The 23,296-nt window shown below is 54.8% G+C and overlaps 1 protein-coding gene across 7 annotated transcripts in view; it reads right to left on the bottom strand.

The window, feature by feature from the left end:
• The window catches only part of KIAA0232 (KIAA0232 ortholog), an 84,062-nt gene continuing 60,990 nt past the window's right edge, over positions 225 to 23,296 (bottom strand). For 2 of the 7 annotated variants that reach the window (XM_018049760.1, XM_018049761.1), the window contains exons 4-9: positions 23,091 to 23,157; positions 21,795 to 21,876; positions 16,170 to 19,479; positions 9,651 to 9,762; positions 5,178 to 5,275; positions 225 to 2,788 (exon numbers count right to left, since the gene is read on the bottom strand). In XM_018049760.1, coding sequence (XP_017905249.1) covers positions 2,609 to 2,788; positions 5,178 to 5,275; positions 9,651 to 9,762; positions 16,170 to 19,479; positions 21,795 to 21,876; positions 23,091 to 23,157 — 3,849 coding nt within the window. In that variant the 3' untranslated portion in view covers positions 225 to 2,608. Of the gene's footprint in view, positions 2,789 to 5,177; positions 5,276 to 9,650; positions 9,763 to 16,169; positions 19,480 to 21,640; positions 21,732 to 21,794; positions 21,877 to 23,090; positions 23,158 to 23,296 lie in introns of those variants that run through there. The other 5 variants (XM_018049762.1, XM_018049763.1, XM_018049764.1 and 2 more) reach the window with 5 other exon arrangements.

Below are 23,296 nucleotides of genomic sequence, written 5' to 3'. Positions count from 1 at the left end.
ACTCCAGGAAGAGTTAAATAACCTTCACCTGGAATTTAACACATTATTAACTGAGGGTGATCTCTGTGGAAATTAACACCTGTGGGTGTTACATCAGCGGGCGTTACATAACGGGATTTGTTACATAAGGGAATATGGACTTGGTTTCTGGTCAGTAAGTTGCTAAGAGGAGGCTGGTGTTCTTTTATAAGAGAATCTTTGCTGCGATAAACAAAGACAACCAATGGCTTTTTAACTTTTTTATTTGGTGTTAACTCCACAAGAAAACAAAACAAAACAAAAAATCGGTTACTCTGGTGTACGTGAAATCAGAACGATACAACCACGGGAAAAGAGTCTCAGCCCAGGAATGGGAAACTGGTGCTTCAGTGCAAAGATGTGCAACGCGCTTCATACCACAGTGCGTTTCAGCGTTTTGCCAACTTTTTAAAGAGATGCTTTTTCTTTGTGATCACTCACTTACAAAACTGAAAACCACAACTTTCAACTCTGTCGCTGAGAGCCTCCGGGCTTCAGCCACTTAGCTACGAAAACAAATAAATACGTAATCTGTTCACTCCCTCGCCCACTTGTAATCCCTTCCCGTTCCCGTGGGAGGTGCGTCGCCTTCCCACCAGCGTGAGGAAGTCTGCACGTGACCACCTGGAGCCTTTTCATGATAAAAAAAAAAAAAAAGCAGCTGTCCGAAATCACCGAGCTAAAGGTTGTGTCTGAAATCTATTTATTTGGTCTCGGCTACATGAGCAACGATTTCTAGAATGATCGTCACTGTAGTGATTTTTTTTTAGGAATTTTACAACTTCCAATTCTTTTTTTGCCTTTGCTGTTAAAAATTATATTTCAGTGCAGATGCTAATCAATTTTTAGGAAGCTCTGGAAGAAAGAAAAATACATAAACCCTTATAAAGTCTATAAATAAATAACAGCAACATAAAAACCTTACACACGCACACACACACACACACACAAACCCACTTTAAAGTGTCAAAGATGTGCTGTATAAAAACAAACCCTGACGTGTGGTGAGACCAAACCCCACGGCCCATCAGGTTTCCCACAGTGAGGACAGAGAGTGCCGGGGGAGGGGGTGACTCCACGGCCCTGGAGGGAGTTTCCTGTGTCATCATGAAGGCAAGGCAATGAAACCCAATGCTTGAAGCAAACCACGTATTCTCGGCCAGCTCAGCTCCCAGCTAGTACATGTTACGGGTCTAGTGCCCGCCAGAATTAGTGGTGGAGCTGTTTCATCCAGTTAAGACTTCCCGACGTTACAGACACGCTCAACTGATCTCACACGTCGGTTAAAAGAAGAAAAGTAATTTTAAACATTTAGGTTTTGCAAATATTGCTCCTTCTAACTTCAGCCTGTTGCCTGGCGGCGTGAAAAGCTTGAGGAAGTGACCGCTGTGAAACGGATGGGCCTGGACGAAAAGGACCGAGCCCTGGCTTCTGGATGCCACTGGCGGGTGGGCCCCGCGGAGCCGTCACAGCGGTACGGGAGAAACCAGGACTCTGCCCCCGGCCCGCCACACACACAACTTGCCCAGAACATTCTCTCAAACACAAAAGGAGATCTAAGCTACGCTAAGTCAGAGCCAGGAGCGCAGCCAGCTGCTGCAGCCAAGGTCTCTTTGGGGTCGTGAGGTGGCCTACGTTTCAGGTCAGACGTTTACAATCTCAAGTTCTGGGGCGGAGGTGGGAACGGGGGGTGGGGGGCAGCTTGGATTCCATGTCGGTCACTGCAAGAATCTCACCCGCAACTCAGGTCCTCACCGAGTATTGCCAAGACTCACCGCAAACAACCCTGACTGGTGTCTGCGGGGGTCAAAGAGACTGCGATGAGAGCGGGCCAGGGTGCCCCGCCCCGCCCTCCGCCCCACCTGGCCTCACATGCCACCCCACACCTCCAAGTCCTTGGCTGCCTCAGCTAGCGAGGAGGTCCCCGACCATGGCACTGTCCATGGTACATACTCTAGGGGAAGATCCTAAGATAGAAAACACAGTATTTTTGTTAAGTCTCTAAAAGCACACCCTTGCAGTTCCTACGTTAAATGTACATGAGATTTTTTTTACTGAATGGAGACCGGGGATGAGTCACCCGGGCTGCCCTCTGGCCTCCGGAGACAGGCACTGACTCGCTGCGGGGGCATGCGTTCACACCCCAGTTCGGAGAGGACAGAGCCTGCGTGTCCCCGAAGCTAGAGTCTCTGAGGAGTGAACGTGGGCGCTGACGCTGCGGTGCTAGCAAGGGGGGGGCGGTGACGGACTGCGGCTGGAAGTGGGGAGGGCTGCGGCAGCGAGGGGCACGGGAGGCAGTGATGCTTCCAGACGAGCACATGCGCACAGGTTCTAGTCTAGTTCAGAGAGCCAAGAATTCTAACAGCTTGGAAGGAGAAAAAGAAAGAGAGAAAGAAAGAAAATCTTCAACAGGACAGCTGTCCTCAACTCTAAAATAAGCAAGAGAAAGAGAATTACTGATCTGAACCAGTTAATTGAAGAAGAAACCTAAGTTGTTGTTTTAGATTAACAGGCCTCACAAAAGGGTACTTTCCCCCCTCACATAGCAATTAAAAAAAAATAACTTGTACTGCTCTGCGGGGGGGCGGGGTTAGAGATGAGTTCGGGAGAAGAGCGCCTCCTCGCCGGGGTCCGCCCACTCGCCTCCACCTTCCGAGCCTGAGTCCTCCGCGGCGGAGCCTGCGCTGGAGCACGGCGTGCGGTGGAAGCCGTTGGGCTGGGCTCCGGCGTCCCGCTCTGCTGTGCACCTCGCTTCATAAACAGAAGACACCTGAGGGGAGAGGGACAAGGAACGAGTTTTCGAAAGGTCACCGAAGGGCCGGGGGAGGCGCTTTTTTTCACATAGAGGTTAAGGAACACACTATTGGTGGATATTTTCCGGTGGAGAGTTACCAGACTCTGAAGTTTTCCTGTTTGAAAGCAAAACGAACAAGCTCTCCCTCCTGACCTATAAAGGACCCCGGACCCTGATTCTCCACGTTCCCGCCTTCTGGAGTCTCAGCGCCGCCTTGCCCTCCTGGGGCTTCTGTTCCAGGGGCGGACAGCAAACAGACCGATCGGCCCACACCTCTGCCAGCTTCCTGCTGCGCTGACCAGCTGGGGTGGGCAGGGAAGCGCTGATGGGGGTCCAGACAGGAGTGGCGGGGACAGCGGTTCTTTTGAGGAGATGCTGAGAAGAGAGCTGGGCCACAGAAAAAGCAGAGCTGGCAGGGACCCTGGGGGCGGTGCTTCTGAACCGGGGGCCCACTGGCATGAGGGGCGTTTTAGAGAAACTCTTGGTTGTGTGAGGCTGCCCCCCGCCCAGCAGACAGGCAGCTTCCTGGCCCTCGGGACACTAGCTGCAAGTGGTGGTCCCTGCCCAGTCACAGTACCCAGCAATGCTTCCCTGCACCCGTCATGGTTAATTAGCCACGCCATCCTCCCCTGACAGTGGCTGGGTAGTTCTTCCCGTTCCCCCAGTGATGAGCAATGCCCCTCATTCATAGTAACTAACAAGCCGCCCCCCGCTCCAGTGGCTAGCAAAAAGCCCCTCCCTCGCGGTGACCAGCACCCCCTACTTACTACAGTAACTAGCCATGCCCCGCCAGTCATAGTGGCTTAGCAACACCCACCCCCTGCCCCCACCCCCACCGCCAGATGGCAGTACTGTCCCTGGTTCAGAGCCCCCCCCTCCCCGGAAGGAGCACAGAAAGACTGCCACACCAACGGGGGAGCAGAGGGTGTGGGAGCAGAGGCGCGCGAGGGCAGACACACAGGCCTGGCAGGGAGAGCGCATCCACTCCGTGCACAAGGGCGGAAGGACGTGGGGTGGGGGCGGGGGGGGGAGGCGTCGAACTCGGGGCTGAGGGCGCGGCTTGATCGACACGCAGGCTCTGGCTGTGCGACTTCAGAGGCGTGTTTGGAAAATCTGTGCTCTTGTGTGCTCGGCCGTGTTGGACTCTCTGTGACCCCATGGACTGAAGCCCCCCACCCCCGCCCCGCTCCTCTGTCCAAGGGATTCTTCAGGCAAGGATACTGGAGTGGGTTGCCCTGCCCTCCTGCGGGGAGAAATCTTCCTGACCCAGGATCGAACCTGCGTCTCCTGCCTGGCAGGCGGGTTCTTTACCCCCTGAGCCAGCGGGGAAGCCCCTCGGCATCTTTCCGGGCCTTCAGTTCTCTGCAGACTGGCAGAACAGCACCCGCCTCCTGCGCGACTGAGGTAACAGAGTAGGGGTGCCGTGCCTTGTGGTGTGAGAGACGGGGGTGGAGGGGCAGGTGGAAGCAGGAAGCCCGCTCGCGAAGCGCAGGCAGCGGGCGGGCGGCAAAGGGGGGCGGGGGGGGGGGTGTGAACGGTGGAGGCGGGAGAGCCCGGAGGCCTGGGGTCGGCTGAGAGGAGGGTGGGCGGCGTGCGGAGGTGAGGAGGAGGGACCAGCAGCCAGGCGGTCTGGGGACTGAAGCTGGGGCGGCGGTTGAGGGCAGAACGGTCACGGAGCTGGATGCAGAGAACGCTGGGGACGCCCCAGACGCCTGTCTTGATGCGTTAAGTCCAGCAGGTCCACGGACACAAAGACCACGGGGGCGCTGGGGGCGGGGGCGCTCGGGGCAAGGACGACTTCCACAAGACTTCGACTGACACTGACAAATCACGCCGAGAAGCCAGCGGGGCTCCTTTGGACTCATTCAGCTGCCTGCCTAACCAGGCGAGATCCGGGCCCTCCCTGAGCTGACGCCCCAAAGAGCTCGGGCAGGGCAGAAGGCAGGGGCGGCAGACACACGGTGCCTTCAGCTGCGGCAGGGCCACAGCGGAGCTCTATGGGGGCGGGGGGCGGGGAGGTGGGCAGGGCACACTGTGAGGGGGGGCGGAGGGCAGGTGTGAGTGGAGGGGCTCCTTTCTGCTGTGCATTTTGAAAGATGGAAAGGGTGTCCACCCGAGCATCTTAAGGGGGAACCACGGGGTCAGACGTGTGTGGGGGGCAAACACACTCTGGCAGGAGTGAGGGACGGACTGCAAGGAGAAGGGGGCCGGGGGGAGGCCTTGGCAGTGAGTGGGAGGCAAGGCAGACCAAAGGGTCGCAGCCGCAGAGCTCGGTGCCGGGAGAGGCAGCCGCGAGACTCCCGGGTTGTGCGTGGCGCTGGCGGCTACTGCGAGTTAGTAGTAAGGAGGAGGACAGTCCACTTACCCTATTAAAATCTAACAGACGCTCTTCATTACTGGGCATTTCTTTAACATCTGGATACTCTTCTATACCATTCTCTCCCTTGGCATTTGTATAACATTCTTAAATCATTTTGAATGGAGAAGGGAAAAGAGGGAAAGGGGGGAGATTGCATTAAGACACAGTCATGGAACATACCACTCTTGTTTCATTGTTTTTGCTGAGCAGTCAGATCACGAAAAGCAGACATGGTCAGCATCAGCTAGCCAGGTGTGCGCCAGGAAAACGTTAGGCCAGTTTAAAAAAATGTTTCTAATGAATTGTTCATGGAGTAAAAAAAAAAAAAAAAAAAAAGAGGCCAACATAACCTCACAGTCTTGTTAATCCCACCACGAGACACTCTCTCAACACCATACTCACACCTCTCAAGTGACAGGCCCTGGTAACACAGGATTAAAAAGGCCCGCAAGGCCCCGGGGGTGGACGTGGTGTGGAGGGAGATGGATGACGCGCCATGAACACGCTGCTGGACAAGGGGACAAACGCATCTCAGACGAGACGAGGGGTGACGGGAGAACACAGAGCAGGCAACATCCTGTCTGTCTTTCCTCAGCTCAGCACAGCCTAAGCCATCTGACAGGGAGGGGCAGGAGGAGGGGGCTCGCAGGCTGACTGGGGGGCTTCGGACTGCACGCTGGGACTCGAAGGCATCAAGTGCCAGTCACCTGGTCCCATGGTTCTCAACCCTGCGTTCCCGTGCAGATCACCTGGGGAGCCTTAAGACCAGCCTGGAAGCCCCAGGCCCCGCCTGAGACTTCACACTTGGTCTGGGGCAGGCTCTGGTTTCAGCTGTTTCCGGCAGGGCTCCCCGGTGATCCTGATGCATGGCCAGGGCTGAGGCCCACCTTAACTCAGATCAGCCCCCAGGCACCTTCGCTGTGTGGGAAGGGTGCAGAGGAGGAGACCTGACCTCCTGTGAGTCAGCATCCTGCCAGCCGGCTGGCAGTCACTGCGCGGCGCGAGATGAGACATACCCGATGAGACGGGGACCCGCAGGGCCCATGGCGGCAGGGCCAGCTCGAGGACTGCGCCCTCCCACCACCCCCGGGGTAGGGCCTGTGCACCCTGTTTGGCCTCCCCAGGAAAGGCTGCACTCTCCGCAACCTTCAGTTCTGACAGCCTGGGGCCCTCAACCAGCCTGGGGCCCTCAACCTCCCTGGTGCACATTCATGAGAAACCCCAGGCTCTGTGATGAGACAGGCTGTCAGCTGACTCGGGGAGATTCTACTTAACTGTGCTATAACTAGGGGCTAATTACTGAAAGAGCCCCAGTGCTCTCATCTCTAGAGAAATTTCTATGCAAGTTAAGACAGGTGCGCGGCCTCAAGTGCAAGGCTGGTACACACGGTAAACGTCTTCTCGAGTGCTGCTACCCAAAGCCTGGCTTTGGGCCCACCTGCCTTGGGACAGCTGGTTAAGACGCTCCACTGAGGCAGGAACCCAGCACCCAGCCCAGGCCATCAGCTTTTCTCAGCTCGCCTGCCAAGCTCTACCATCCCGATGCCCCACGGCACTCGGCTGCCCCTTGGATGAGGTGGGAAGGTGACTATGTCCTTGGCTGGAACGCGCCAGGAGGTGGAGTGGGTCCCCCCCAACCCATCGCCGTCCCGTTCTCTTCCTGCTTTAGGGTTCTATGCGGACACAAGGGGTCAGTGGATGCCCCAGGCATCAGGAAAGGGCAATGCTGACTGTTGTCAGGGTTCTTCATGGTATCCATGGCCCTGGTGACCACAGGCCAGGCCAGTTCTGGGCATTTCAGTCTTTACAACTATTCTCTAAGAGCCATCTCTTTCAGCCTCTTTTTACAAATACAGACTGTGGAGCACAGAAAGGCTTGTCGTCACCTGAGGTCTAGCAGCTGGAGAAGGGAAGCAGTGGGTTCCAGCCCTGCTCTGTCTGCTGAACCCTTAACCGTCACCTGCACTGAGTCCCTGCAGGGCCCTCTCTCTAAGACCAAAAGAACACGCACACTTTTCGAACTGAGTGTGTGAGCCCTGCAGGCGGAAGCTCGGGACAGCCCAGGGGAGGCACACAGTCCGCTTGGCCCTCGTGGCCAGGGCCCTGGGCACAGCAAGTGCGCTTCTGCTCCCGCTGGCAGGCGCCCTGTGCATAGCAAGTGTGCTCCTGCTCCCCGCGGCGGGCGCCCCGGTGGGCACCTCTGTCCACAAATGGTCTCGGCTGTCACACGCCACCTGCCCCGGCCCCTGTGTGGACTGCGCCTGCAGCTAGTCCCGGCTTGGGTCCTGATTCCCTGGGGTCCCTGCATTTCCAGCGCCCAGAACAGCGGCTGGCATGAGATGAGTGTGCAAGAAGGCTTTACCAAAGGAGCGTGTGTGTGGACGCACAGCAGGGCAAGGGAGGGGTTCCCTCACTGCCCTCCAGGGTCGTGCTGCTGCCCTCCGGGGTCTCCGTCTCCCGACTCGCTCGGAAAAAGGGACACTCCTCCTCCCCCACAGGGAGGCTGGGGCTGCCTGGTCAGGCCCTGACTCAGAGCTGCACGGGCTTCTTATGAGGCATGAGCGGCGTCAGAAGCTTCAGGAGCGAGGGGAGTCGGCAGGCCTGGCTGCTGAGCAGGTGAGAGGTCACTTGCTCTCCGGGCTGAGCTTCTCCTCAGACTGTGCCCCGCCCGCCCCCACCCCCCACAACCCCGCCAGGCTGGAAGAACTGGGCTTCATGACATCACCACCAGGGGTAGCTGGGAGTGGCAGGTCATCTGAAAGCCTGGCTACCATGCTTTGTCCACTGAACATTCCTGCACGCCACACCGCAATTACAAAGAGCTCTGTGTGCCTCAAGCCGCGTGCAGCACCTACAACGCACGGCACGGAAAACCACAGGCCAAGAGCTGGAGCGGCTGCCTCGCTAGTGACAGGAAACCAGGCCGAGGCCACCAAGACGTCCCCGTGGCCCAGGGAAGCCCACCCGGGGTGCTTAGGGGTCACCCTGTGCAGGCCCTCACCCACCCCCGCTCCGGGCAGGCGCGTCCTGGGTGCGGGGCCCCCTGGCCCTCCTCATCTGCATTCCCCACGGCTGCAGCTGGGACTCGCTCAGCCAGGGCAGCCACTGGACTCAAGTCAGGGTCCAGTCTGCACTCCTATTGTCCCTGTATCTCCCGGGCGCCGCGTGTGGAGGCCGCTGGAGAGCACGCTTGGACCTCAGGGCTACAGCCAGCACTCAGGCCTGGGCTGAACAGCTGGAGCCGTTCAGATGGATGCACCATCTGAGGCAAAACCAGGCTTTCTGTGGGGGCTGTAAAGACTGAAGCACCTTGGAAATAAGGAAGAGTGGCTAAATATTAGCTAATGGCAGAGGAGCCGGCCTTCAGTAGAGGCTGTTAAATAAAAAAGATGCTGGAAATGAAGACTCTGCTGCCCTCATGACCCTGGGGAGGCAGGGGTGGGGAGCCACTTCTGTGCCCACAGGACAAAGAGAAGACGCGGACAACCCCAGGTCCCCCGGTCGGCTGAGGCCAGGCTGCGAGGGCACTGCCCCGCGGGCGGGGAGGGGAGACGGGACGCACAGGCGAACATGCGAATACCAACCGGAGCCCGGCCTCCTCCCAGGGCCCTGAGTGGAAAGACCTCGAGACCAGCGCTGCAGCTGGCGGGGCCTAGGCGACCACGGCAGGCCGCACAGGCTCAGCCCCGAGCTGACTGCTCGGCCGCCTCCTCGGTTCTCTCCTCCCTGAGAATGGCAGGCCACGGCTGTTTATCGCTTCCGAGGAGGCGCCCCCACCGGGAGGTTCATGGATGAGAAGCCCTTTCCCAGTCTGCCCCCACGTCCCTCTCCCTGGTCTGCCCAAGCACCCTCCCACGGCTCGCAGTCACAGAAAGTCACTCAGCAAACTCTGGCCTCCGCCACACAGCCCCCTGGGGCTGCTCTCTGCTCTCCTTCCCCCCAGGGGCCTTTATCTTGTCATACCAGACGGTGACAAGAGGCCAGGAGCCCAGCAGGTGCCCTCCAGTCCTTCCCCACTCCGATTCTCTTGCTAGAATTGCTTTAGGAAAAAAACGCACCCGACCTGACACCCTCCAACGTGAGCTCTTGCAAGCGGCCCTCTCCTTCCTGTTCAAACTCCACCTAACGCGGCAGAACTCATGAGCCTGCTGACCAACTCAGCTCATCCCCTGCTGGTCTCTCCAGCCTCGGCTGGGCCCGGGGGCAACTCTGATTCCCACCCTGACTGGCCACCGACTCTCCCACCTTTGCCCCCCTCCCTGGGGGCTTACGTGTCTCCACGGCCCACCCCGCCCTAGGCTGCTGGTGGGTGTAAGAGTGGTGTCCAGCCCACGCTCACCTCTTGTGTCCCCAGTTGCCCATGACCAATGCCTGTCACACAAAATGCTTCCGGACCGATATTCACAGCGAAAGGAACAGACTTCTCTTTAAGGAGCTAAGAGATCTGAGCGGGTGAAGGGTCCTGCCAGGTCTCCTTACCTTCACACTCCGAGGCGGGGAAAAGAGGCGAGTACAAGGCTTTCTCCCACCAGGTTTGTTTCTCTTGACTCCGGTTCATTCCATGCACATCAGTGTTCAATACAGGGAACTGCTTAGATTAAACCAAATACAGACCAAGTTTATAAACTTTCAAGATAAAAGGGAAAACTCAGACATTATTAGCTAGTGGCTGCTAACCCAGGATTTTTTAATTGGTGACTTTATTTTTTACTATTTTACCGGCGTCCCTGGTGGCTCAGCTGGGAAGGAACCCGCCTGCAACGCAGGAGACCCTGGTTCTGATCCCTGGGTTGGGAAGATCCCCTGGAGAAGGCAAAGGCTGCCCACTCCAGCATTCTGGCCTGGAGAACTCCACGGACTGTATAGTCTCTGAAGTCGCAGAGTCAGACACGACTGAGTGACTTTCACTTTCACTGTTCTACTAGACAAGGTGAACAAAAAAGCCACGTTCACAGCACATAAAGGAAGTTTTTCTTAAAAAAGGCACTGATACTGCAAATGGAATACGAAAAATACAACATTATCACAAGACAAAAACAGCAGGAAATAGCCTTGAGGAGAGCAAGTTTCCAGATCTTGGAATAGCAGAGCTAGTGGGGGTTGGGGGTGTGTGTGTGTGGCCCTGAGCCCCTTCTTCCCACTCAAGTGTGGGGAGGACTCTCTTCTCCTTCACACACTCAGGCAGGAGGGAGTCAAAGAAGCAATACCAACCTAATGGTCTTTACAGCAATGATCTGCTTCAGTGAGAACCAGAAGGAAGCTGAGGCTAAAACCAAATAACCAAACGGACAGTAATTCAGCTTCAAAACAGGAAACGTACATGGACACGAGAGGAAAGTGGGACTCTGGAGCACGGGAGAGACCCCACATCCTCTGCAGGCCCCAGGCCCTGGCACAGCGGAAGCTGCCCATGCCGGGGAGGGGGACCAAGTCCAAGCCCAGGCCCCACCCTTCACTGGCAGAGCTCTTGAGCTCCAGCAGGACCTGCCCACCATCCTGGGAGGGGCCAGCTGCGGCCACCACGGGTGCACCCTGGGATGCTGGGGACAGGGCAACCCCCCCTCCCTGCTCCTTTCCTGCTCAGCCTGACACCGGGCCCTCCAGGGTGAGGCCCGCTTTGGGCATCTCCGCACCTCCCATCGCCCCTCACAGCCTCAACAAGGGCCTGCTGGGTCGATGCGCATGCTCTGTGAACGCTCCACAGGCCTTTGTTTCAGAAGATGTTTCATCACAAGTTTAGACCCTGATCTGTTTCAGCAACCGATGATTTTCAATTCTGATAGGATTTTATTTATTCTGAACAAACAACGTAAATCACTTTATCAAAACCTTTTTGGACTCAGGAATGTGTGTTTATTAAGCTAAAGGGGAAATATATGTCAGCTCCTGATTTTCGTTTAACTTCTCAGAAACACTCTTCAATCAGAAACTGAAGAGGATTTCGTTCTGTCCACCCAGAGCAGCCACTCAACTGCCACCATTCTCTCTTGCAGTGTATTCCAACAATAACGATTAGAAAGCTATTAGACAAGTAGACACCAAGGTGAACTGCACCGATGAGGCCGGGGCTAATGCAAATGAAGCCAGCAACGTGCCAGGGCTGCGGTTAATTCGAGGTGATGATTCCTGCATTGGGCACGCAGCTCACAGGACCGGAAGGCCTCGCTGGAAAGCCTCAGCCTTCTCTGCAGGGCACACCTGTCTGCATGCAGATCCTCAGCGCTAAGGACGGCTCCCTGGACAAACGTGTCTCCATCACCCAAGGCACTACCGAGAGGCGATGGATTCAAAGGTAACCAGCTCCTACCTGTGAAAGAAAAACACCTGGGGCGGCCGTGGAACGATCGAGTGTTTATTCAGGTGGGCGCAGCTGGCCTGCTTCTCCTTTAATCCCTTCCCGGATTCAGGGCGTGGGGTGAAGAGCAGGAAAAGGGACAGGACCCGTCAGGACAGACAGGACAGGTGGGGAAGAGCAGGCTGGGGGCGCCAAGGGGCAGACAGGTGGCTGGGCAGCAAGGACAGGAGGAGATGAGACAGACACAAGCCAACCGGACAGCGAGTGCAAGGGCAGGAGCTGCGTCTCGCTGACAGGCACCCCTCCGGGAGAAGGGCTGGCACAGAGTGGGGACGCCACGGCCGCTGGCCTTGAGAAAAGCTCCCCTCCCGGCCGGAGGCCCTGATGGTCCAGCACACCGCTCCCGCGGCCCTGATGAGACCACCGTTAGTTGCGTCGTTCAGTTTCTGCCATTGTCTTTAAGTTTTTTTTTTTCTGCATCCTTCCTTCGAGTATCAATTCCAATGGCGAGGACTTATTTCTCCTGTTTTGTTTACACTGAATACGTGGTCAGTGAATCTGCATTACGTTATGACATTTTTCCACTTAGCTATTTCCAGCGTTGAAGCCTGCACGCCAAAGATGACCAGGAGGCCTTGCTTGACTAATGTCTGCTTAATGTACTAATTCACCTTCCGCAGTGGCTGAGCATGAAAAGGATGAAGACAGGCTGAAGGAGACGGAGAACAGAATGGGGCACGGCCCTGGGCGCTCCCGGCAGCTCTGTCTCAGCTCCGCTCCCTCCCCTCCAGGCTCACTGGCTACCTGGACCCCTCTGACTCTGGGGTCCACTGGGCACACTCAGCACCCGCATCCTGCCCCGCCCGCATCCGCCCCGCCTTCCCGTGGCCAAGTGCTCTAACGTGCGTGTAGCGTCACGCTGCTTATGGAATGTACCTCCAAGGATGCAGACCTTTCTCTCTCTGGTCCTTTATACCCGGCACCCAGAGCAGTGCCCAGACAGAGTGGCTCTCAACAAATGTGCGATGGATGAAGGACAGTAAAGAGGGAAGACGCGAACACTACCCAGAAAGCCTAATCGAAAACATCTGTAGCAGGAGATGTAATGGTCAGTACTTCTTCAGGAGATCAAAGCTGGGTAAATGCTCGCTGCTTTAAATCTGCACTGAACACCCCTGCATCTGGTGACCAGACTGGAGTCCGGGGCCCCGCCCTGGGTTCTGTTCTGCGAACAGAGTGCTGAATGGTGCCCTGGGTCCCAGCCAGCTCCCCTTATTCACGTCACGAAAGGAAGAGGAAGTGAAGAGACGCCCTGCGCCAGAGCGCCCAGCAGGGCCACGGCTGTCCTAGTCCTCCTTGCTGGCCGGGAAGTGCGTGGTGGTAGAAGGAACTCCGGCTCTCCCTCACGCAGGGATCCGGGGCAGGTGGCCCACCCTCCACGCCCACGTGCCCTGAGCCGTCCCGGGGATGGGTGGGGAATGTCACTGCTGGCATTCGGTAGGGGGGTGGTGGCAATGGAGGGCACAGCATCTGGCGCAGGTGGGCTGGGCCCTCACGTCCTCCGCTCGTCAGAGCCCCTGACCCCCACGGCACTGCTGCCTGTCCCAAGGAATGCCTTCCCCTGCTGGACTGCAAACTCCCGGAGGCACGATGAAGCCTCTTGCTGCTGCTCTGGGCCTTCGAGGGCACGACAGGGAGTCAGCCATCGAGCAGACACTCCTGCCACAAGGCCACGCAGAGCTGGGCACTGAGGCACACGGCTCCTCACCTGTCCTCACCTTTCTCTCACACCTCAGCTGCCACAACCACGTGCTGGCTACCACCCTGCACAGGTGAGATGCGACCGCTGCTGCTTCTGCCTGGCCTGCCCCGCCTCCTCCCTTCCGCCCTGGACATTCAGGTCTGTGCACCAGCCTCCTCCGTACTCGCAGGCTGGGTCGGTCCTCCTTGGGTTCCCACGCCTCCTGTGTTCACCCTCCACAGGCCGTCACCCCTGCCACCTCAAATTATGTGGGCTTGAACACCCTCAAAGGACTTCCTTGTAGCTCAATCAGTAAAGAATCTGCCTGCAATGCAGGAGACCAGGGTTCGATCCCTGGGTTGGGAAGTTCCTCTGGAGAAGGGAATTGCAATCCACTCCAGTGTTCTTGCCTGGTAATTCCATGGACAGAGAAGCCCAGCGGGCTACAGTCCGTGAGGCAAAGAGTTGGACACGACTGAGTGACTAACACACGTAAACACCCTCAAATGTAAGGAACCAGCTAGGAAATTATAGTACCTCCAAATGATGGAGAAAATGCAGAATATGCAGAAATAATATGCAGAAAATAAAGAAGGGTGATTCTCAATAAAGGGTCATTTCAGTCAAAAAAGAAAAAAGGTCAGACAAAAAAAAAAAAGTATGTGCTTCCACAAGCATGCAGGGTCCTCAGAGGCAACACGCTGGGACTCACACTCGCGGCTAGGAGGGGACTGGTATGCGACAGACACGCCCTCCTGGAGCGCCCGAATTGGAACCACGGCAGAGAATGCCCTGCGCGACGGAGAACAAGTCAGCTGCTCGCAGACTGGTCTTCAGGACCAGGCTGAATTCTCTCAGGACAAGGACAGCCTCTGGTTCACTCAGGGCACCTGCTGCAGGGATGCGCCCAGGACGGGTGAGTGTTTAATAAATGTTTGCTGAACTGAACTCAACTAACCTTTTGAAAAAGATCGTTAATTCATGCTCCTGGGTACCAATTCTATCAGAAATCCTACATTCTAGACCACCTGTGCTCTAAAACAGACGGGCAACTAGTGACTTTAAAAAAAAAACAGAGGCCTGCCCTCTGCAAAGATTGCCCTCACTCAGGGAAGTGGGGGGAAGATGACCTGGCTGGAGATCTCCGAGATGGACAGGCAGCATGAGAGTGAAGAGGCAAGATCCTGGCCCCAAACTGGGGCCTTTCGGGCCACCCTCAACCTTTCTGCAGCTCAGATGAAGCTACAGGGTGGGAGCTGTAGGCGACGATGCTGAGAGATCAGGGCTGAGAGGACTGGTCACGGCGAGGGTCCTCCGAGGACTTAGCTGGCGCCCCAGACCTGTCAGGTTTGCTGGGAAAGATCGAAGGCAGGAGGAGAAGGCAGGACGACAGAGGATGAGAGGGTTGGATGGCATCACCGACCCAACAGGCATGAGTTTGAGTAAACTCCGGGAGTTGGTGATGGACAGGGAGGCCTAGCATGCTGCAGTCCATAGGGTTGCAAAGAGTCAGACACGACTGAGCGACTGAACTGAACAGACGTGTCAGACAAGCCAGAGCTCTGATAACACACAGAGACGCCGACACACCAGGAGGTGGAGGCCTGTGGTGGTGGCTGTGATGCAGACTCGCTCTCACTCTTTTTCTTCCTTCTCCATCTGGTGCCAGGCGAGACACCAAGTACATGAGGGAACTTTTAAGGATGAAAAGTGGGGTGACCAGCAAACAGATGAAGGCTGACAGCGTTATACTCTTTTGCCGTCCTGAGCAGCTCAGATGTCAGGGTTTCAGCGGGATTCAATTCGTGGCTAAAGATCCCTAGGCAAGAGCCTCAGAGAGATTCTTGGGTTGCTTTGGGGACTTCCCACCATTACCTGCACTTACAGCCTCACCTAGGCACTGACCGGACACAAATGAGATGTCATCTGAATCCATGAGGAGCTCACAACTTAACAAAGAAAGGACACCGTTGACTCAGGAAAAACGGCAAATGCAACTAAGCACATGAAAATTAAAAGGAAGGAGAAATGATTTCTGCTGTGGGTGGAGCAGCGAGGAATGGGGGACATGGGAGGGAGGGGCGCCTCGTGGGTCCAGCTGGATGGAGCCATGTGAAGGCAGGTGGGCGGAGCATGCAGGACGACGGAGGCGAGGAAGGGATGACCCAGCTGCTCTCCAGCCACAGGTGGCCTGACTTATCGACACCTCCACCTGACTTTTTAAAAAGCTGCCCCTGGAAAAGGGCCGGGGGGCGGGGGGGGGGGGTGGGCAGAGCCACAGGCTTCTCCTTGGAACCTTCACTGTTACTTCTTGTACAGTTTAAAATCAGATAACTTCTCAGCAATAACAAATGGTACAATGACTCCATTAACAAAACTATTCCTATTAACCTCATTTGATAGACTGACTCATACAGTTCAGGTAACTTCAGGAATACATACTTCATAATAAGCAAGGGTACACCTGCAGGGGTTCTATGGAAGTTATTTGTTACATTTGTATAGAGGATTCATTGCTACATGTACCACAAAAAATTTCAGAGAACTCTACAGAGATGTAATTTATCTTACATGTAAAGTGTAACTTTTAATAAACTAATCAGTGTTGCAGAGACAGTCAGACAGGCTTCCTACTTCAAGAAACCCTTCGCCGCCATTTCTGAGGAGCAAGCGGCCTTCCGAAGAGTGAACAGCCATTTCTGGATTCATCAGTTGTGAAAGCTTTGCTTTAAGCATAGCACACACATGTTAAGATCACTCAGAAACACCTCATACTCCGATTTATTTAAAAATGTCAACTGTCTAGTTCAAATTGATAAACATCAAATCCAAGGATGCTAAGTTTTAAGACATTCCAGGTAAATTCCCAATAATTTAACCCTATCTTTCCTTTGCCTGAAATGGCTGTTCTTAAAGTCTGATCAAATCCTTTCACCAAGTACCGATCCCCACTGACACATACCTCTTCCAGCTGTCCTGAAGAAACTGGATTATCTTCATAAGCAGGGAGCTGGCAGCCTGCTCTGCAGCTGCAGGGATGGTTAGTCTCTTCCTCACACTGTGCCATTATTTTACAGTTCGCTTCTGGGCTTTCCAGGCCTGTCTCCAGAGGCCCGCTCATGCTGCACTCCAGACACGGGCTCCGCTCTCCTGCCGGCAGGACCCCGGCCGACTCCTCCTGGGAATCCAGGGACGTCTGGGCACTCTTCTCCATCCCAGACTTCTTTAGCCTGGGGAGGAACTTCCCAGACTCAAGCTCGGACTTCCCATAGTAATGGCCTTCTTTCTCTGCGTCCTCTTCCAGCGGTTTGAGATCTGCCTGTGGATCTTCGAATGCGTCGACTTGAGAAGGAATGGGAACATTTGCTTCGTCTCTCTCGGATTCAAATTCTGACTCGCTTCCTCCTCCGGGGGAGAGTTCAGATGCAGAGATGGGGCGAAAGTGAGTCCTGGGGGAGATCCGGATAGCCCGGTACTGCGTTCTGTCGACGTCGCATATCCTGGGGTGGAAAACTTCGCTGTCGGAATCGGAGCAGAGGATCGATTTCGGTTTGAAGCTTGGACTGAAAGACGCAATCCCTTCAGGTTCAAAGGAACACTCTACGTGGAGAACCTGTGAAAATGGATTGCTTAAGTCAAAGGAAGAGAAGGGATACTCGAGTCCAGGGTCTTCAACTTGAAAGTTGCCACAAGCTCCTAGTAAGTCTTCATGGAAGATGAAGGAAAATCCCTTATTCAATCCGTTTTCCCCGCTCTTCGGCTGGTCGCTCTGTTCGAAGGACACAAAGGGCTTCCATAACTGCCTGTGGCCAGGAGCGAAGCTGTTTCCGGGGGTCATAAAGACATCTGTCCCCGCTATGGTCACCACGTCGGAAGCGGCACACTGCAGCAAGCTCCCTTTGGCGTGACTGGGCGGTACAACTGCCCACCCCCCATCGCTGTTAAAGGTTTTGAGCTCCCCATAAACTCCTCCCAGGATGAATGAGTTCTCTTTGTCTTGGGCCACGTCCCAAGGTTTCGAGGGGGTGGTGTAGTCCCCGCCATCCACCTTGGACAGCTCGCCGGACACAAAGGCTCTCTTCTCCAGGGTCTCTTTCTGGCCCTCCCACAGATGGTATTCTGATCTCTGCACGGCCTTGCTTGGCTCCTGGAGGGGCTCCATTGGAGCCTCAGCATCCAAACAGCAGCAGTAGTTATTTACATCTGTCGGAAACAACTCATCATCAACGCTTTCTATTTCTAGCAGAGCTGCAGAATTTCTATCTGCCATCTTTGTCCAAATGTCTTTCATAACCCCTGAGCTGTAGCCATCTCCACGCGGACTGCCTTCACCACACACTTGCGTAGTTTCGAAGGCTTTGTTCTCTGTTTTTTGTTCTAGCTGAATACCACAGATAGATTCTAGTTTCGATTTTTTTTGGAAAACTAACGTTGGGATTTCTCCTAAAGTCCTACTGTTTTGCTGGCAAGTTTCATCCTGCAAAAAATCTAGGAGTTCTTCATCTACATAATTGGACGAGACTCTAGGAACTACATAATTAATGTCCTCTGCGTTAAACTGTGTGGATTCTTCAAACTGGATATTTAACGTCTCATTGTCTGAACGTGTTTCTTCTGAATGGGACCACGGACTGCAAGTTCTTGTTGAAAGATTAGAACAGTGTTCATTTTCTTCAAAGGCACTATTTTTGGTCCATATTAGTAATCTAGACTGTGTTTTCCCAAGCATGTTAGCACTAGAATCTGTATTTTCATTTCCCAAGTTGAGTGTTTCAAAAGAAAATGGTAAAACAGAATTACTGCATTGCACTTCAAACACTGAAAAACAGGAGTTTATACCAGATCCTTCATTAATATCTGAAAAGAGCTCTTGATTGCCGGCCAGCAAATGCGGATTGAGCACTGTGCTGTCTAAGGTCGGGGAGAGTCGAACCGGGGAGTCTCCCGCAAAACTCTCCCCGTCGGCATCGCCAGAGCTGGACGAACAGCACTCCCAGAACTGGGCCAGGCTGCCAAGGTCTTGCAGGAGAAAGCCCTCAGCGCCCACAGAGCTGGTACAGTCTGCCCATATTGCACGTTCCCCTTGCAACTCCATTCCATCTAACACTATGCAACATTCTGCCTCAAAATCTGTCTTCTCTTTGCTTTTTTGTCGAATCATATTTAAAATCCGACTTTCTCCTTGCGTGGTTTCTGAGGCACCAGGATCCAACATGGATTGGTCAATATCCACTTCGTAGAAGTGTGTTAATTCTGACAGATGAATATCATCCAAGTATTTGTCGTCCTCTGGCAGAGGACAGAATGAGGTCCCAGCGAGGTCGATATCCTCATTTATGACTGCAGGCATTTCTACAAAATGGCCATCGATGAAAGTACCTGCTGCGAGGTATGTTTTATGAATATTATTGTTGCTGATGCAGAGGCCGTGCACTGACTCGGACAGCTCCTCCACAGCCGCTGAGGTCGCGTCGCCGGCGTCTTGCCTGTTGCGGTATGTGGTCTCCAGCTTGCTTTTCCTGCTCAGAGGGACGAAGTACTCGGCGATGGGCTCGGTGTACCACAGCGGCTCCTCCTTGTACTCCCTGTCCGTCCTGCTCTCCAGGAACAGGTCTCTGCCCTCGGCGCCCCCCGCCTCCTTCCTGCCCAGCTCCTTCAGCGGCCGCTTGCCTCGCTTGCACAGCTGTCGGAAGGAGCCGCCGCCGCCGCTGCTGCTGCTGCTCCCGGCGGCATGCGGGCTTCTCTCTGCCTTCTCGCCGCGCTTCAGCGAGAGCCGGCTCTGCCCGCTGCGCGCACCTTTCTTGTTCCGGATCTCCCGCACCTTGTGCCTCAACTTCACGCACTTCGCGGACGCCTTGGGCTCCCCCTGGTTCCCGCTGGAGCTCGAGCCGGCTTCGCTGGAGCCGGATGACCAGGAGCGCGGGCGCGGCTTCCCGTCTGGCCGGTGCCGGCTCTGCTTCTTGGACGGCGGCGGCGGCGCGGGCCGCTCTTCGCCGGGCCCGTTCCTGAACCTGTTCTCCTTCTCGCTGTGGCCGCGGCCGCTCTGCGTTCTCTCGTGCAGGCTGGCGGGCGGCGCGTCGCCGCTTCTCTCCCGGATGACCTCGCCTTCGCTGTTGCAGTCCTTGGGGGAGGGCGTGTCTGTGCTGGCTGGAGGGGCTGTGGACGAGGAGGACGAGCTCGAGTAGGAGCCGACTGCGGACTTGTTCCACACGGTCATGATTTCCTGCAGGCAAACTGGCTTCTCGGACAGCGGTGGAAACGCTTCATAGTACCTGAAAAAAACAAGGAAGAGATTTCAAAAGTGGGCGCTCAAGAAGTCATCCAGTATAGTAACACAGCATCACCCACCTGAGAAATGGGGCATTTCATTTCAACAGAGTCAGTGTTCACACGCCATCCATGAGTTAGCAACTTAAAAAACTGACAGTACAGTAAAACCTTTAAACTTAGGTCCGTGGATCAAGCACCTTCAAAGTTCAACACCAAGATAAGCACTCCAGAAATACTTAGAGAATATGTTAAGCTGACGACTGTAAACTCTGGATTTTAGTAAAGTCACAAAGTACAAATGGGATGCTGTGGGAAAAATGCTAACATTCTGATAAGGAATGTCTGGACGTGAATCTTGGCTCACTTCCTCTGCTTGTGAGGTTAGGCTACTCGTGCAGGGCCACGGGCTGCTTCCTCACCTGGAAAATGGGGGTACCGTGGCTTCTCTCGCAAGGCTGGCGCACGCGCTAGAAACAGATGCAGGTGAAGAGCTGGAGAGCAGAGTAGTTGCGAGCAGGCGCTCTGAAGCCACACTCCCTGAGCCTGAGTCCTCACTCTGCTATCTGCCAGCTCCGTGACCTTAGGCACAGGTCCTAAACCTGCGGCCTAGAAAACAGGCTGACCACAGCACCCACCTCACAGAGCTGTGGAGAGGGGAGGAATTAACATGCACCACGAATCGCTGACTGTCACTGTGCCTCCTTCTCAGAAGCCAATACCACGCCCAGCTGGCGAAGCAGGCCGTCAGAAATGGCAGCGATCGTGGGATTCAAGGGTTCGGGAAAGGGGATGGATGCTGGCGAGGCCCGGAACAATCAGACGAGGTGGACCACACCTGAGCCTGATGCTCCAGGCACGCTGCGGTCTGGTGAGCGCCGGCTGTGCGGCGTGGGAACCAGGGTGAGGATACGAAGACACCCGCCCCATGCCTCGGGAGAGCAGTGGCTCCTGCAACACGGGGTGGGAAACCAGGAGGCTGGCGTCGGAGGGCTTGGAAACAGGGCTTCGGTTTGCTAGGAAACTGGTAGCCCCGGAAGGTTTCAGAGCGAGACAGACTAGACTGGCCAAGGAAGACTCGGGAGAGCCAGACTGGCTGCCAGAGCGAGGACTGTCACTGCGGAGGCCAGTCAAGGTCACACATGGAGTGATGCAGGGCCGGGTTCTCAAGGGCCTGCGCTGGACTCTCCTCCTCAGCCTACACCACGCTGTCTGACGGAAGCCTACTGTGGGCTCTGTAAATCATTCTTAACGTTCTCGGAATCCCGTTAGAAGCGTAAGAAGAAACAAGTGAAATTAAGTTCCACAGTGTATTTTACTTAGCCGAATATATCCACATGATCATTTTACATATACTCAATAGTAAAAATGCTAATGTAATGCTTTACATTCTTTTTTATATGAAATCTTTGGACTCTGGGGGTCAGGACGCAACCCACGCCAGACAGCGCATGCCGCCACTCTGGACAGCACACGCCACACCACACCCCACGCCCAGCACACGCCCCCCCCGCCCCCACCACGCCAGACAGCACACGCCACACCAGACAGCACACGCCACCAGGCCAGACAGCACACGCCACGCCAGACAGCACACGCCACGCCAGACAGCACACGCCCACGCCAGACAGCACACGCCACCACGCCAGACAGCACACGCCACCACGCCAGACAGCACACGCCACCACGCCACAGACAGCACCACGCCGACCACACGCCAGGACAGCACACACCACCACGCCAGACAGCGCACACCACACAACCAATGACATCCCTGCCTTTCCCGCCTTGGACAGATTTACCAAGAAGCAAAAAAAAAAAGATTGTTGGAAGATTCCAGTGACACATATGATAAGGAAGTCTGCTTACAATGCGGCCAATTTAAATACAAACCATTTATGAAGAAAGCGGAAAAGCATCTTCAGGAAACAAGTCTGACATGGGTTCATGGCTTGCCCACGTTCCCTCGGTAATCAGCAGTGGGAAGCTGGCTTCCTTATGTGTAAAACAAAGACAATCCTAATTCCCACAGCTGGCTCAAAGGACTGGCATTGAATTTCAAAGGCCATGTATGAACGGACCATAAATAATAAACTTGTTCGTCTTATCAGTTTCACAAATACTGATTCAATGTGTGTGAAAAAAAGACAAGACCATCTCATTCACCTCTGCGTTCTCTGTGTCAGGCACACAGCAAGCGCTCAACAGAGTCCTGAGTTACAGAATAGCAAGCTAGAGCGCAGAGGCCAAACTAAACCTGCGAGCCATGCAGCAGGGCGGCCACTGCTGCGGCTCGGCCACGGGGCACAGTCTGACGTACATTTCCACTTGGTCCTTCGCTGCGGGCGGTAGTTCTGCCTCTGCAGAGGGAGACCCCTCTAACTTCTTGTGAATCTTCTCTTCTGTTAAGGAAACAAGAATTCAGAACGATTTGTCTTGTATCAAGCCGGTAAATGCTTGTGTTTTTAAAAGTTTCTCAAGTGAATTTAATCAGAAATTACACAGGCTTCTGTGGCTTAAAAAGAACTCTACACCAGTTTATCTTTTTAATAGAAATCTATTTCTTCAGGGACTTCCCTAGTGGTCCAGGGGTTAAGACTCCATGCTTCCAATGCAAAGGGTGTGGGTTCGATCCCTGGCCAAGGAACTAAGATCCCAAATGCTCCGTGGCATGGCCAAAAAGAAAGAAACCTCTTTCTTCAGTGAGCCAGGGCAAACTCTGCTCAGCCACATTAACACTGGGCTGAGATCTCTGACCTCATCACTGACAGAGCACGCTAGAGGCACTTAGTTATGAGACTGAAATCCCCTGGGTGCTTATTAATTACACCGCAAGGACAGAACATCTGTTTGGATTCCAAAAATACTTTCTCACGTGATTCCGCACTCACGGACTTTGTATCGCCTCTTCCTGAGTAAAGCTGGTATGTAAAGGAAGTTCCTACAATTAGCTCTGTTACTTAGCATGTAGGGGAGCAAGGGCTGTGTTTCAACTCTTAGCTCACGATCCTGCTCTCAGATGAGAAACAAACTGTGCCTTTAAAAAGGCTCAAGACTTGGGGGCACGCAGCAAGATGACCATGAAGGGGACAAGCAAAAGAAAGACCCTTAACAGGTAATTCTCACTCTATGGGCCTGCAGAAACGCTGGGGAAAGAAGCTGTGAGAGTTCACAGATGACAACAACTCGATGGGCCTGTCGAGTCTGCCTTCCCAAAACAGTCAAGACTCACGGCAGAAGTTCCTGTGGCAACCCTGAAATGGCAGGTCACACACCTCTGCAGGCCTCACTGCCACATGGGCGAGTGTTAGTGTGGGATGATGGGGAGCAGGGGGAGGATGGAAAGACAAGAGATGATTGCTCCAGATCCAGAGCTTCATCTCCTCTCCAGGAGTGCTCCGGCAGATGAAGCCACTCCTCTGAGACCAGGGACCTCTCTGCAGAGGATGGCCATGGGCTGACCAGCAGCCTTCCACAGCCAAAGACGGGGCAGGACACCGGCTTGGCGACACGCTAGGCACGAAGACTGCGGTTCCGTGCTCTCTCTTTCCGATCGGTTCTGAAACCTGTGCCCTGCGTGGTGGACGTGGACAGCCCACAGGGACAGCACTCTCACCTTGCTGGCTCTGCAGGTCCTTCAGCCTGGAGCAGAGCTCCTCCACTAAAGTCTCAATGCCAGAGCTCTGTGGGGACAGAAACGCACACGGTGAGTGCCAGGTATGGAAGAGTCAAGCTTTTGTACGCTGTTGTCTTAACAGGAAAGCTTTACAAATCTTTCATGTTTCAAAAGAAATACATTTTCCATATTTAAATGAACATAAG

This window comes from Capra hircus, chromosome 6 (genome assembly GCF_001704415.2).
Source record: "Capra hircus breed San Clemente chromosome 6, ASM170441v1, whole genome shotgun sequence".
Classification (NCBI taxonomy): domain Eukaryota; kingdom Metazoa; phylum Chordata; class Mammalia; order Artiodactyla; family Bovidae; genus Capra; species Capra hircus.
Note: the sequence above shows the minus strand (reverse complement) of the source record. Positions and strands in the feature narration are given on the sequence as shown.